This window comes from Atheta coriaria, unplaced genomic scaffold, assembly GCF_025399875.1.
Source record: "Atheta coriaria isolate IRGN ID8LTWV9N9 unplaced genomic scaffold, Caltech_Dcor_3.1 hic_scaffold_8_pilon, whole genome shotgun sequence".
NCBI classification, from domain to species: Eukaryota; Metazoa; Arthropoda; class Insecta; order Coleoptera; family Staphylinidae; genus Dalotia; species Dalotia coriaria.
The window spans coordinates 7,436,888-7,451,990 of record NW_027045450.1 but is presented as its reverse complement, the minus strand read 5'-3'; the positions used below and the strand labels follow the sequence as shown (position 1 = coordinate 7,451,990).

The 15,103-nt window shown below is 35.7% G+C and overlaps 1 protein-coding gene across 2 annotated transcripts; it reads right to left on the bottom strand.

Annotated features, from left to right (window-relative positions):
- Positions 1–29: 29 nt before the first annotated feature.
- Positions 30–14,966, bottom strand: LOC135797648 (arginine kinase 1). 2 transcript variants are annotated; one of them, XM_065310121.1, is made up of 5 exons: positions 14,659–14,966; positions 14,288–14,512; positions 7,346–7,942; positions 1,539–1,714; positions 30–1,474 (listed from the first exon to the last, which is right to left on the bottom strand). In XM_065310121.1, the coding sequence occupies exons 2-5, from the start codon at positions 14,329–14,331 to the stop codon at positions 573–575; spliced, it is 1,719 nt and encodes a 572-aa protein (XP_065166193.1). In that variant the 5' UTR covers positions 14,332–14,512; positions 14,659–14,966; the 3' UTR covers positions 30–572. The 2 variants fall into 2 exon arrangements, with proteins under 2 accessions (XP_065166193.1, XP_065166194.1); XM_065310122.1 differs by lacking the exons at positions 7,346–7,942; positions 14,288–14,512; positions 14,659–14,966 and adding an exon at positions 4,599–4,724.
- Positions 14,967–15,103: the final 137 nt, after the last annotated feature.

The window sequence follows — 15,103 nt, the reverse complement described above, 5'->3', positions numbered from 1 at the left end:
ATACTTAAGTATATGCTAGCAAAAGAACGTTTTTGAATCACATTGGATCTATTTTATTAAGAACAATTCGTGCGTGCGAATAATAAATTCGTCCGCCCGAACGTCGAAATTTACAACATCCTTCTTTTTGAAAGTGTCTTTCTTTGGGATTTTCATGACTTTATAATTACAATTAAAATATAAATAATATACAGTAATATCCAATGCTTATCATAGTAACTTATAACGAACGCGGTTGCGCGCTCGCTTATTTTAAAAACAACGCCGACTATAAGCTGAGTATTATTACACTAACAATTGTCCAGACACCATTGAACTCTTTGGCTTGATGCAATCACAAATTCCGAATCGTTCTAAAATTCGGAACGGATCGAGGGATGTTGAAATGTCGGGTGGTGAAGTGACACAAACGTGCGTCAGTGGGTTCGGTGGTTGTGGCTGCTGCTGGTTTGGATGAGTAGGTACAATTCGTCTTTGATGTTCCAAAGAAGTGCAGTGTGTGTGTGTGCAAAGTCGCCGCGTTGTCGAAGATGTCCTTGGTGCGCGCGCGTGCTGTCCTGCGTGCAGAGAGCTTAAGCTTCCTTCTCCATCTTGATGAGCTCAGAGATGCCATCGTACATTTCCTTGACGGCGTCGAACTCAGTCAAGCCCATGCGACGCTTGTTGGAGATGTCGTAGACACCACCCTCAGCCTCGGTGTGCTCACCGCGGGTGCCGCGCACCTGCAAGTTGTACTTGCCGGCGCACTCGTCCAACTTGGCCTTGTTGGCGGCCAACTTGGGCAGCTTGATGTGCACGGAGGCGCGCACGGTGGTACCCAAGTTGGTTGGGCAGAAAGTGAGGAAACCAAGGCGGTCGTTGTGCGAGAAGGGAATGCGCTTCTCGATGTCATTGACAGCGGTCACCAAGCGACGGTAGACCTCGCCCAAGTCACCACCCATCTGCATGGAGATGATGCGGAGATGATCCTCCTCATTGCACCACACCAAGAAGGTCTTGTTGTCGTTGTGGTAGATACCGCGACCAGATGGCCAGAAGCGGCAGGCGTTGGCGGTCTGCAGGAAACGATCGCCCTCCTTGAACAGGAAGTGGTCATCGATGAGCTTCTGTTGGACATCCTTGCTCATGCCGGTGAGTGGGTAGAAGGTACCCTTGAGTTCGCCTTCAAGACCAGACAGAGTGGTGGACACCTTGCCTTCCATCTCCTTGTATTGCTCTTCGGTTAAGCAGGGGTTGAAGGGGTAGCCTTCCATGGAGCGACCGCAACGCACACGGGTGGACACGACGTATTCACCGGTGGGGTCAACATTGCCGAAAACAGAGACATCACCCCACTGGGAAGGTGGGTGCTTGTCGGTCTTCTTGAATCCACCATGGTAATCTTCGATGATGGGGTCGAAGAGATCGGCGAAGACGGTGTACGACTCAGCGTCAGGGGCGTAGATACCTACACCAGAGTCGTGGTTCTCCAAACCTACAAACAACAAAACATATATTCAAAACTCACATTCCAATAAATTTTCCAATCAAAAACCTACCAGACTGAATGACGTCCAACAAGGTAGAACCGAACCCGGTCTTCTTGGTCTTCAAGTTATCGAAGATCTCGCGGGTGAGGTATTTCTTCAACAGGGACTTGGAGTCGGAGGCTTCCAACTTCTTGAAGCCTTCTTCCAATTTGTCGAGGACTGCCTGGTCAACCATGGTGCTGTTTCTACAAACAGAAAAAACAAACGCACAGCGTCAAGACAGGCCACTCTCTGTAATATTCCGCATCTATTTTCGCTCAACTATAAATCACTTCCTAGCCGAGCGAGAGACACAGACACACAGGATGCAGTAGTTGTATAATAATCAAGGGGATAGACATATATTCACGCCAGTTTAATAGACAAATTTCGTTAGTCGTTGGCGACTAATTTATTTATAACGTTTCGGGCGCGCGCCGATATTTTTACACGCCGGCCGTCGAGCGGGGCGGGCCGAAAAAACAACCTGCGTCGGTGAGTTGGACGTATTTATAGACGCACACATCACCGGTCGTGAGCGGCGGCAAAAATAGTGCGCTCGGAGGCAGGAAGCCTTCGCAGGCCTTGACCATTTATCTTGCGTTTTTTGATAATGGGCCATTAACCGCTCCGAATGCTCGGTGATGTGTTGGAATCATGTCAAGAATCGCCATCGGGAAATTTTATTCTAGAACAGGATTATCCAACCTTTGATTTTTCTCCAAAATATTCTTCATTGTCACAAAACGACGAATTCGTATTTCCGGATGAAGAAAACATTTTATAACAAAATTTAATCGCATCCTGTGTTGGATAATATTATATTCTAAAAGAAAATTTAATTTATTAACCACAAAGTAAAACATTTTAAATCGAAAAATTGATTATTTAATCAATCGTCTAATGTTAAAATGCATAAATAATAAATAATGAGCTGTTTGAATAGAACAAACCAAAAGTAAGTATGAAAGTCGATAATATTAGTATGTAATTATTATACACGAGCTTTGTTTGTTGTTGATGTGTGCGTTAGTGGGGTTGTTGTATATTTTATGTTTTTGTGTGTGCGTGCTGACCATGACACTGCGCTCACTCGCCGTGGGCGGCAGAGAATTGATTCCGATTCCGGTGCGCCTCGCGGCGCCGCCAAAAATTGAATTTAACTTAAAACATTTTTTACCCGGATTCCTCCTCTTTGCCGGCCTTCTTGCCGTTGCCGTCCTTGGATGCACAGCCGCCCATTGTGTAGAGTGTAGATTAGACAAAAATTACTCGTTGTGTTTCGTTAGTTAGCAAGCTTTAGTTAAACTTGAAAAGCTTAGCGCGTTAATAGTAGAATTAGTCGATTAAATTCTGCGTAAAAAAATGATTGTGGTCCTTTTGATTCCCTCTGAGTTGTAAAAACTATCCGTTAAATATCCTAGAGGTTCTTTGTAGAGTATAAAACTCTTGAATATCAAAACTATCTCTTTGTTTCGATGCGCGTCGATGTCGCGTTTACAAAAAAGAAAAGACACTTTTTTCGGGTGATAGTTTGCTACGGTCTCTACACACTACTGTACTTGGGGACACTACGGACTAATTACACGCGCCTGGCGATGTTTGCGTGGTGCGGATGGTGAAGGTGCGACTGCGGCGGCGGCGGCGGCGCGATGCTGCGCGGGACGCCGCCCTTTCGGGCAAACGACGCACGCAACCAAAAAGGCGGCTTCTCTCTCGCGAGAGAAGAGAATAGAAGAGATGCTTTACGATGCGCAGTGCTAGTCACGCGTCGACTGAATCTACCCCCGGGGGCGGCGGTGGCAATAGCGTCGTTCCGGGCGCTGTCGTCGCGGATGCACCCTTCGGATCGATTCGACGCCCGGCGCCTCCGCCCACGCGGCATATCAATATCAAAATGTGATTGTCATAATAATGACTCAATAACTATTAAAAAAATTATTATTATGTTATTGTTAAGACAATGTGAGTCAGAGAGAAGCTGCGCAGTAATCAATGTTAATTGAAAAACACGCGAGCGCCAATTGTGCGCGATTCGTCTGGGCCGAAACAAAACGCTAACGAGAGTTAAATTAAATGATTGCATTCGCCGCTCCCGATTTATACCGAACTAAACTGGTCTCGTCAATCTCCCGAACCAGTCATGCAAATAATTCACTCTAATTTCCAACGAATTACAGCCTACGATGAAAATAAAAGAGTTAAACTGTAACAACTCTGAACTCATTGTATATTGTATCGTGTTACGCAACGCATTGCATGATGATGTAACTTTTCAGCCGGTAGAGATTCAGCTGGTGCTAAACTTTATAGATTTGCCCCGTGGCTGCTTGCTCCTGGCATTGGCTTTGGCCTGCGCGCTGCCAAGGACGAGGGTGCGCGCGCATCCCCCCTCACAGATCGCAGATCGATGCTGTGTGGAAGCTTTTTAGTTTAGTTTATGCTTCTGCAAGCATTTCCCCCTGTGTGCTGAAATTTGCACGCAAGCACAGCAGACACATTGTATATGTATGGCACCCCTTTTTCAAGAGTGTGCTCTGCTCCAATCACATGTGAGAGTTAAACGCTGCGCGGATATTCATATGCAAATTAGGCTGAGATTCGATGCAACTTTTGTTTTTTGCTTAGTTACAAGAAAATCAACAAGAAACCAAACTAGGGTGACTTGACAAAATTCATTTCAAATAAATCAAGCAAAAACAAAGATTTTAAAAAATAATAAAACTGATAATCAGGTACTTACGATTTGATAACACAAAATAAAATTATAACTCCGTCGATAACACAAAATTAAAACTCTTTTTTTTCGGGGCAAAACTTGTTAAAAACTCTTGCAAAACTAAACTAAAAACTGGTTCACAGGCACTCTACTCGCTAGTCGCTACCAGCTAGATGAGTTTCTGATCGAGAGATGAGTTAAGGGTCGATTAAGGATATCGTTAAGAGGTCTCTTCATACAGGATCTGGTCTTTATTCTCACACACTACGATTGTGTAATTCCAAAGGATGTTTGGGTTTTGCTCGGTTTTGTTGGATTGTTTTGTTGATGGTGCTTGTCTGCTAGTCGGATGGTCTGATTGTAAATCTCACCTTAGTTGCAAATTGCTCTGAACGTCAATCGAGTCTTTAGGACACCACTCTCGGTGAGGAGTGAACTGGATATGAGCTCGACGCCGCGAGCCGCCGTCGCTTGTATGCCGGCCTCCCCTCTCCGCCGGCAGGCTGAAAACCGACCGGCGACCAATCGCAAGGCGGCGGCGGCTCGGCGGCAGCGCCGGACCTACCCTACCACCGGCGTTTTTCGATTTTTTCTGCCAAAAAATCGCGCGATCGGAGGGATTGTGTAACTCGCGCGAAAATCGCAGCCAAAAGTGCTGAGACGCGCTATTCGACACGCCGCGTTAAAATTTGATATTGCACAACAATGGATTTTTAAATTATAATCACCTTTTTATGTAGGCGTCGTGTACGGTCGTAAAAAAACAGCAAGCCATGCGAAAAAATCCGCTTAAATCACGTTTGATCAATGCTCTCTTGATTTAATTAAACCACAAAACAGAAAATCGATAGTTTTGGTGTATTTTGAGTTGCATAACTCACGAACACTGCCTATACTAATATAACCAATATTATAACTTGTAAAAACTTAAAAAAGTGATTATTAAAAGAGTTCTCTTGAGATATTTTAACAAATATTGCTTCATAATTAAAGTTTGATCAATGTTTCTCCGATTTAATTAAACTACGAAACAAAAAAATCAATAGTTTTGGTGTATTTTGAGTTGCATACCTCACAAACACTACCTATACTAATATAACCTATTTTATAACCTATAAAAACTTTAAAAAGTGATTATAAAAAGTGTGTTTTGAGATATTTAAAAAAAATTGCATCATTCATCAGTCACCAACTAATGAATCAATATCTAGGAGTGTGTTATGGTAATAAAATTTAGTTAACGACCGAAACGTTGGAAAATAAATCGCGTCACGATTATGAACGCATGTAGATGAATTTTCTGGTATACAATACACATTTCCAGTGGTTAAACGATCATTCTCTCAGATTTGCAATTTTACTACGTCGTTGAAATGTTGGAAAAGTTGGTGTTTTGTGTTTTTTGGAGCATTTCCCAAATGTTCGCCTGCGCACACTTAGATTGCGTAATATCCTCGACCGACCTCAGCTGGTCTGGGCCGAGGTGGAGTGAATGAAATCGAACGGTGGCAGCTTTTGAACTTGGCACAGAAAAATTCAACATTTAAATGCCAAAAGTGTCAAACACTGAAAAATCACATTCAAGACTATTATATAAAACATCATAATTATTAAAAATCATTATCACAGGATATGTGTCATAATCACTCAGTGTTATCGGCGTGCAAATCAATTAATAAAAGTGCAAACTTGACAAAATTATGTTTCACCTTTGTAAAAATTGACTTCAATTAGATGGGTTTATCCTACGCACGCAAAACATTACTTAATATTCACTTACATCCACAAACCTAACCTCAAATGTATCATAAACACCAACTGAAGTTTCAGTTGCCAGTATTCAACGACATCGTTTAATTTACATGATGATTTGTGACTCTGTCGCGCGATCCCACTCATCAAATAAGATCCAAGTCCATTTTCAAACGCGACACAAGTCCTCAACATAACCTTGAAACTTATTGTTTGTGGCTATTAATTTTTTCAGGTCGGAAGTTACGCTTCGCCTGAACTTACGGCTTCCTTTCAGAAAACTTAATACTATGTTTATCGTTTTGATCATTACAGTTCATTACCGATCAAACACAATAACACACGCTAAATTCCAACTTGAATTCGTGCATTCCGCCAGTTTATTATTACAAACCTATGGTTTCGAATATTTTGCATTGCGCGAACGTGTAGATACACTATTTGTAAAAGTTTTTAAATAAACACCGGTGAATGTGGTGATTGTTAGCGTATTTAGCGTAAAAATGATTTATTGACGTTTGTATTTTACGACGTTTAACAATCGCGCAGAGTAAATTATTTAGTTGAAAAGTTAGTATGTGGGTGTAATTTTTTACGTAGAGGAAAAAATAAATAAAAATCACAAACCTGTTAATTGTTTACGCTTACGTCGGAAAAGTATAAGTTACGAGCTGCATATCGATGTGTCATCAAAGTAAATCTGCGATGTCCTACGTGACGATAATCACACAGTGCAAAAACTCACAAAACTCCAAACTCAAGTATTAGTAATTTAAAAATGTAATAATAATCGCTGCAAATAAAAAAAATTTTTAATAGGTTAGGTTAGGTTCTAATAGGTTATGGTAGTATATTTCTTAGTTATTTTATACGCAAAGTGAAAATTATAGTAAAATATTTTTAGTTTTTTATTAATTACTCAAAAACTAGTTTAGATAAAATTAATATTTTTTCACTAATTGATTCATAATTAAATTCTACACCTAACTGCCAAATATTGTATTATTCGAAAAATTACTATAAAAGTTACAAATGATTAAAGTTGTAATTTATAAAAATTTGCACCAAAAATTGATAAAAATCGATGTAAATTACTCTGAAACTCTTGATAATCAACTGATATTACAAAAATCTTTCCACAGGCAGATAAGGAATTTATTACTTAATATATTTCTAGAGAAATCAGTAATATAAATTAATTAGTCTTTGAGTAATTAATAAATTTCTATAAATATTACGTATATTTTCGCAAAATGAAAAAAAAATCACAAAAAATTATTTTAATAGGTTATAATAGGTTAGGTTATTTTTTTAGGTTATGTTAGGTTACGGTTGTTATTTTTTAGGTTAGGATATTCTTTTCTACCTGAATTGTTTTCTCTGCGCCCCGATTTCTTGCTGAAGAAACGCGCCAGCAGCCTGTTTACCCCTTGTCGGCGGTTGGGGACTTGAAGGTTTTGGGCTTGGGCTTGGGCTTGGACTAACCGAAGGCTTCTTAGGCATAGCCCATGGGCTTTTATCAACCACAGAATTCTCATCTTCAGGTTCACTTTCCTCTTCGCTTTCGTCTTCGAAATCGATATTTTCGAATGCATCCGTGTTCATCGGATGCGGCGATGGTGAACGTGGTGGTTTCGACGGGGGTTGAAGTACACCAGGTAACGGGCTGCTAGAAGGAGATTTCGGAGGTTGGGGACTTGCAGATGGTGATTTAGGAGCTGGGGATACAGGTGTACCAGGAGTTGAAGGAGTGCGTGATTTCGGAGGTTCAATAATCGGTATTCTCGATGGTGGTGGTATAGGAGATGGAGTTGGTGATGGTGTAGGTGATTTTGATGGAATCGGGGTTAAAGGTTTAGAAGGAGTTGGTTTTAATAAGGTGGAAGAGTCTGGTGTAGGTTTGGTTGCATCCTTTTTTGCTTTGGATGGACAGTTGGGATTTAATAACGAACATAATTCGTTGCTAAATAAAAAATAAAAGAAAATAAATTAAAAAGTGCTAAAAATAAATTTATACGAATAAAAATATTCCATTACTTAAGTCACTTTCAAGTGGATTAAATTAAATGATTCTAATCATTATAAAGTACAAAAATATAATGTGTTACTTGACTTAAGTCACAAAGTCATGGAGTGTCGCTAACCCTAACCGCCAAGTTTTAATTTCACACTTCCAACGATTCCTGCTTCTAATTTTGTCGCCAGGGAAATTTGTAGTGCAGCAGTGTATCGTTACTCATTTTTTCATTACCCGTGGCATGCAGTAGATTAGAATACAAGTGCACCTTTGGATGCAACTCCAAGATAGACATTATATAATTAGATTCGTAGTCTGTTGACTTTTGGAGGAGGAAATCTTAGAACGCTGTGTTTTGGAGTGCGGAGATTTTTCCGACAGCTGTTTCTATTAGATGCGCAACGTCTAAATCCTCTACAGGGTGTTTCAAATATTAAAAAATTAAAATTTCTGTGTTTTTATAGCATTTCTTTGGAATTTTAGTTGAAAAATAAATTTGTATAATAAATTCACAATAAATTATTAATTCTGTGGTAGAAAAATTATTTTTTTTACCCCACTAGCGCAGAAAAAGTTCATTTTTTGTTTAAAATGTTTAAAAAATCAATTTTTTGTATTAAAAAGTTCTAAAAAGGACTAGAAACTGTTTTTGCTTAAGATATTTTGCAACATTAGGTATATTTTACAATAGACGAATAATAGACGCACAGAATCGCCGGCGTCGTCGTTATACCAGAAGCAGCCGCCATTAGTTTAACGCCTGTCCCTGGGAAAACGAAAATAGTTTGCGTTTCGTGCGTTTGCGCTCCTGAATTTCAACGCAACTCTTAGCTCTTAACTCTTAACTCAATTTAAAGGTCTACATACAATATATTCCTAGTTATTTTCATTCTTCATTTGTAGTTTCATTCTTATTTTTGTTAATTTTGATTAAGAATCTTAGTTTTATTTGTTTGGCGTCAAGTAAACATGTTTTTTCCTTAATTTTCATTGTAAATATTCATTTTTATGCCAGAATTAATCTTGCAAAACAAAATATATGATCTTTACCTTGATTTTATTTTATTCTAAAGCTCGAGACATTGTGGCATTCATACTCGTGTCTCATTGTTACAAAATCATGTAGCTTTTTTGCATGCTTTGTGAGATTGGCGAATTAAAAATAAAAGTGTAGTGTAGTAGAATTGAAGTTTTAACGCGTGCTGATATTGTTTCTGTGGCAACAAGCCGAAACGAGCCAAAAAATCATATTGTAATAGGTTTGTTGCGGCGTCCTTAGCAAAAGTGAGAATTATAGTAAAATATTTTTAGTTTTTCATTAATTACTCATAAAATAAACAAAGTAATATAATGACTCTTTTACTAATTGCTTCATAATTAAATTCTAGATATAACTGTGAAAAATTATATTAATCTGATAATTACACTAAAAGTTATAAGTGATCAAAATTGCAATTTATAAAAATTCGCACGGAAATTGATTAAAATCGATTTAAATAGCTCTTTATCATTTGATAATCATCATATTATCATGTATATCGGTTTTCAAGCAGATAAGAAATCTATTACTTAATATGTTTCTAACGAAATCAGTAATCAGTAATAGGTGCTCGTGTAATTAATAAATAACTACAAATATTCTACATGTTACTACCAAAAAATATATTTGTGTGACAATTATCCTAAAAGTTATAATTGATTTAAATTGTAATTAATAGAAATGTAAACAAAATTAATGAAAATTGATATAAATTACTCTGAAACTTTTGATAATTGATGGATTAAAAAAAATCACTAATGTAAATTGATTGGTGTTCGAGTAATTCATAAATAACTACAATTGTTGGCTAATTTTTCTCACACCAAGAAAGAATTAAAAGAATTAATTATTCATATACTAATAAGGATAACGTATTTATTCTTTCACGAATTGGTTCCCAATTAAACTCTTCATCTAACTACAAAAAATTATATTAGTGTGATAATTACACTAAAAGTTATAAACAATTAAAATTGCAATTTTTAAAAATTTCCACAAAAATTAATAAAAAGCGGAATTAATTGGTATATATCTCTTGATAATCAATCGTTATCACAAAAATCTTTTCAAAAATAGCTAGTAAGTATAATATAATCAATCAATTTAGTGTTTGAGTAATTAATAAATAACTACAAATATTGACGTATTAGTATCGCACCACGTAACAACACGAAAAAATCAATTTTCATTACTCAAATATTATTGCCAATTCCTCTAAAATGTTTATTTTCACTCTTCACTGTTATTTATATTATTGAATTTGATATCTCCACCTTATCACACTCCAAACATATTACTAGAATTACTATAATAATAATACGTAATCTTTAGCACTTTGCAAAAATAGCTGTCACATTCCCCAAGTATCAATAGTTACACACTACGAGTATTTAAACAGCACAGCGTCTTATCAATTTTTACTTAATACCTGTTATCACAATTTCAAATACTGTTAACAATAAATAGTTTTGTTGTAAAGGAGAAAAGAACATGTGTTATGCAAATATTTTTGAAGTTAATAGCTAAAAAGCTCTTTGAACAATCCGAGATATCTTTACATGTGTTTTCTGAAGTGATTTTCCCAGCCGCTCGACGAAAATACGCGCAACAAACATATTACATCAATATAAGTAGTTCCCAGGGCCACGGTCGCATCGAATATATTTATACATATTTCAACACCCGCCTTACATCGTCAGGATAACTTCAAATACTTAATAAATTCACAAATAAAGCATTTCGAACATTCTGAGGAAAATTCTGATTGCAAAAGAAAAATAATAAGGAATTTAACGATGCAATTTAGTAAATGCAATTAATTTTCAACTTTTGTTTTAAATGTTGAAAATAACAAATATAATAATTTATTTTATTTTATTTATAGGTTTTAATTTAATCTTATAGATATTGTAGATAAACACGAATATTCGTTGTTGTGTTATTATATAAATGTATTATCCTTGAATCCTTGATTTGTTTTATTTCTATTGATTGGCGTCAGCTGTTTGCAATGTTCGCATTTTCCAAATCTTTGTTTTACTTTTATTTTTACTTGCTTTTCAAGGTTGTGAGAAAATATTTACGATACGAGAGGCTTCTACGTGAGTATTTTTTAAATAAGAAATACGATTTTTAGTGTTAATACGTTTGGCTAAGAATAGAAAAAGTCATAAAGAAATCGTGGAAATAGCTAGAAACGCAGAAACTATTCGAAAAACTAAAATGAAATAAAATCGAACTCTGAACAAGTGAATTGTCTAAATGTTTATCTTTTGTTTCAAAAGGTTTATTTTAAAATCTATAAAATGTTATTTATCAAATAATCATGGCTTTTGTGTTAGGAAAATTGTGATATATAGAAGTTAAATTCGTAGAATCTGCAGTTTTCTTAGTTTTTTTGTAGTAAAAAGTATTTTTAATTTAATTTTGATTGGTTTTAGTTAATTTTTCATTAATTAATTTAATTATTCATCTAAACTATTCAATTATAGTCTTAAATTTTATATTTTTAACGTGTTGTGATAATTGTTTTCCATTTATTGCATTTTTCTTTAAAATGCCTAAAAACATTGAAAAAAAAACGCTCTAAAAAAATTAAAACCCAAATGTTGGACAGAATTTATTATCTAAGCAGTAATATCCTATTTTGCCGTTTTTTATTAGTGAAAATACTAAATTGAATAAAATATTGGCAAATTTTTGATTTTCGCAAAAAGTTATTTTTGTTCCATATTTTGATACGCAATTTCTTACCGTGTTTAAACAGCATTTAATTGCTCGTTAACAAAGTTAAAAATACGAAAAAAGGTGAAAAAAAATGACCGGAAGTAAATAATCTGCGTGTCTAATATGAATTAACGCCTTAGAAATGCGCTAACCACGCAAAAAAGCGCAACAGTTTGTTAATTAAAACAACAGTGCGTAAATGGCGTCGAATTGCACTCACTAAAAGTCATACGATTGAATTAATGTTATAAACTGTTGACAACTTTGCATATTATTTAATAAACATTGCGAAGAATGTGATTGTCTGTCATTAACAGACAACCAACACACAGTACTCGAATTCGCATTAATAGCCATAATTAAATTGATAACTAACTAACATTAAATTATACATTAAAACACTACAGTATGAATTTAAGAAGTGTAATTAATCTTCTTATAAACACTTTTAGCACTAAGTTTCTGATACAATCAGTCTTAAAATAATATTTACATATGAATCATCTGAAGATCAGGTTCAGGTTCAATAATTGCCGAGTTTAAAAGAGAAATGTTCAGAATTATGCAAGTTATGCATGGAATTATGGAATGATTACAAATACGTGACTATTGTTTGTTAGTAATCTTAATTTTTTTGGATTCAAACTTTAATTGCATTATAAAGTGTCGCATAAAACTAAAAAGTCATATTTTGTTAATTAGTAAAATTTTAAACTAAATGATTTACATTGTAGAAATTCTTTAAACGATAATTAGGAGTATACTTGTGACTACTGTAATTCTATGTAATTAAAAAATTAATATCTACACTTATAGATAATAGTTTCATAATCATACCGACAAGTTAATCAATTAATTTATTACTATTAACTTATACTTTGTTTGCAATTAAGTGGATTGTTTACTATGGAATTAGCACCTTTGCACTCAGAATCCACTCATTTCGTTTACGCGTAGCGTTGTAACTTGTGACTAGTGAAATTAAAATACGAGTACTCATTCGTTTACTCATTAGATAAATGTGTAACCTTTAAACTTAGAATTTGGCTAAGCACTTACTACCTCTAATCAAATTATTTAATATTTCAAGTGAAATTTGATGAAATTTTGGTAACTATACGCTAATAAATGTTTATTTAACTTAAGTTGTACACGTGCCGGTTATTTAAGAATAAGAACTTAAAAATTTGCTTGAAATTTGTTAAATTAACATTTACGTTTTGCATTACGTGTTTTACTGCATTGTCAACAATTAAAAGTCAAGATTTAGTTAGAGTAAAATAATAGTGAATTAAATTTAAGTATAATAATATTATAAGAATGAAAAACTTTAAAACACCAAGAGAAAGCAAAACTCTATCAAAAACTTAAAGAAATTAAGTTTTTATGTTAAATTGGGAGAACTTTTGATTTCTTTTGTAATAAATGGGTTAAAGGACACTCGTAACTCCCCCCTCCCTAAGTATAATATCCTCTGCATAATAGATACTCTGAGGTCGCTTCCGTCTGCAGTAGTAGTAGTACTACAACTACCCCCACTACTTTTTGAGGGTAGTCCACAGATATACCAGGGCAGCGTGCAGTGCGCATTGTGCTCAGTCGAGCCTGAGTCGGCCAATATTCCAGTGGCAGTTATCTTTCTCCTTTCTTTTCCCTTTTCCTCTTTTTTTCTTAAATTGTGCATAAAAGATACACATAACCCCACTTTTACTACCTTGTACTTGTACACACTGTATAATGCCATAAATTCCCCTATATAATATTACAAGTATGTTATTTCAACTATCTAAACTATTAAACAATAAGCTAAATAAACAAGATATTCTCATGCTGACAACTCATAGGAAATTTTCGCGGTTAAAGTTATGACAACATTTTTGCGACGTTTGTCGTTACTCTCCGCGGTTGAATGTTTGTCTAAGTACTCTAAGTACTTTTATTATACGATTACATCTCGACTCGGTTCGTAGCTGCAAACAACGCACAAATTCTGTACGTTAACGTGTCCCTAAAATAACTGCTTGTTGATTGGCGCTGGGCCAAACAACGACGCCGACGAAATTTGTGTTTCTTAGTCTCTAACAGCCATCGCAAGTCGACGAAGGTAACATAGACTAACAACTAACCATAATAATCATCATCTGATACTAATTAAATTAATAATAAATTGAGTTATGTGTGTATTATTTTTTTAAATTTAATGTATGCAACCAAATATGCTTTTATTTTGAAAGCATTTGTTTGTGCGAATAAATTAATTGTGTTTTTATGCATTTCTGCGTCTAAAATATCATAAAACTTGAAAATACTGAATGTGTTTGATTAAATAAGTAAAAGTTTTCCTTTAAAAATTTTAAGTGTGGTTATAAACGTTTGTTTACTTATAATCTAACATATGCAACCCAATATATTGCAAAATACGTTGAAGTATATCAACTGTTCTATTTATACTCTTCTACGCTTCATATTCACAAAACTTACTTTGTTTTTGACCTTTAAATAGTAAATAAATAAATTTTGGTTACCTGTATTCTCTCCACGATAAAGCTGTATACCAAAGTGTAAACATTTTGTGCTTTGTTGGGTGTTGTGATTGGTGCTCAAGATGACAGACTGGACGCTTCCGGTAAATTCGACAAACGATTGAACGGATGATGGAATGTGAACCGCTTCGTCTGTTTCACAAATCGATTGCCTCCCTTCTTATGCCCTCTATTCTTCCTTGGATCAATTCCTTCACTTCATACAACCTAAAATGAATAGGATTAGATCATTTTGCAAAACAAATCAAAGTTTTTAATGACTTTCAACTGTTTGTAATGGTTTTATGTTTGTGTTAAAATATTTTTCAGTGTTTTTATTCATTTTAATTAATATTGGGATGTTTTAAGCTCACCTACTGCCGTGGAAATGCGTTGACCCCAGTTTTCCCGACCTGTCGTTCTCACGCTGGTTACGTAAAAGTTGCGTGCGCGCTTTTTTGCAAGATTTTCTCTATCGTTGCCCACGTTCGTATGATTCGTATATGACTAATCTTTACTTTTGGTACACCACTTGTCTCCTTTCGGCTCACGCCGTCGTTTCACTCTTTTTCAGATGCGTTTTTACTAATGCGCTCGATTTATTTTCGATTTTTGTGTGGTAAGGCTGCGTAACGATCGGCGTCGTGCAACAAATGTGTGTCAGTAGGAGAGGAGAGGACGTTTCCACCCCGTAGTCCAGGCTACCCTTAAAGGACTCTCTGATCGTCCTGCGACCCAAACGCGGATGTGTTGCGTGAGCGGATAGCGTCGATGGTTGAGCTTTTCACCACGCGTAAAATGTTAGCGCTATAATTTTTC

Coding starts and splice junctions, on each gene's coding strand:
- LOC135797648 (XM_065310121.1), bottom strand. CDS start 14,331: ATGTTTACACTTTGGTATACAGCTTTATCGTGGAGAGAATACAG. Junction 7,943..14,287: donor TTATCGTGGAGAGAATACAG/GTAACCAAAATT, acceptor TTTTTTATTTAG/CAACGAATTATGTTCGTTAT. Junction 1,715..7,345: donor GCGCAGAGAAAACAATTCAG/GTAGAAAAGAAT, acceptor TTCTGTTTGTAG/AAACAGCACCATGGTTGACC.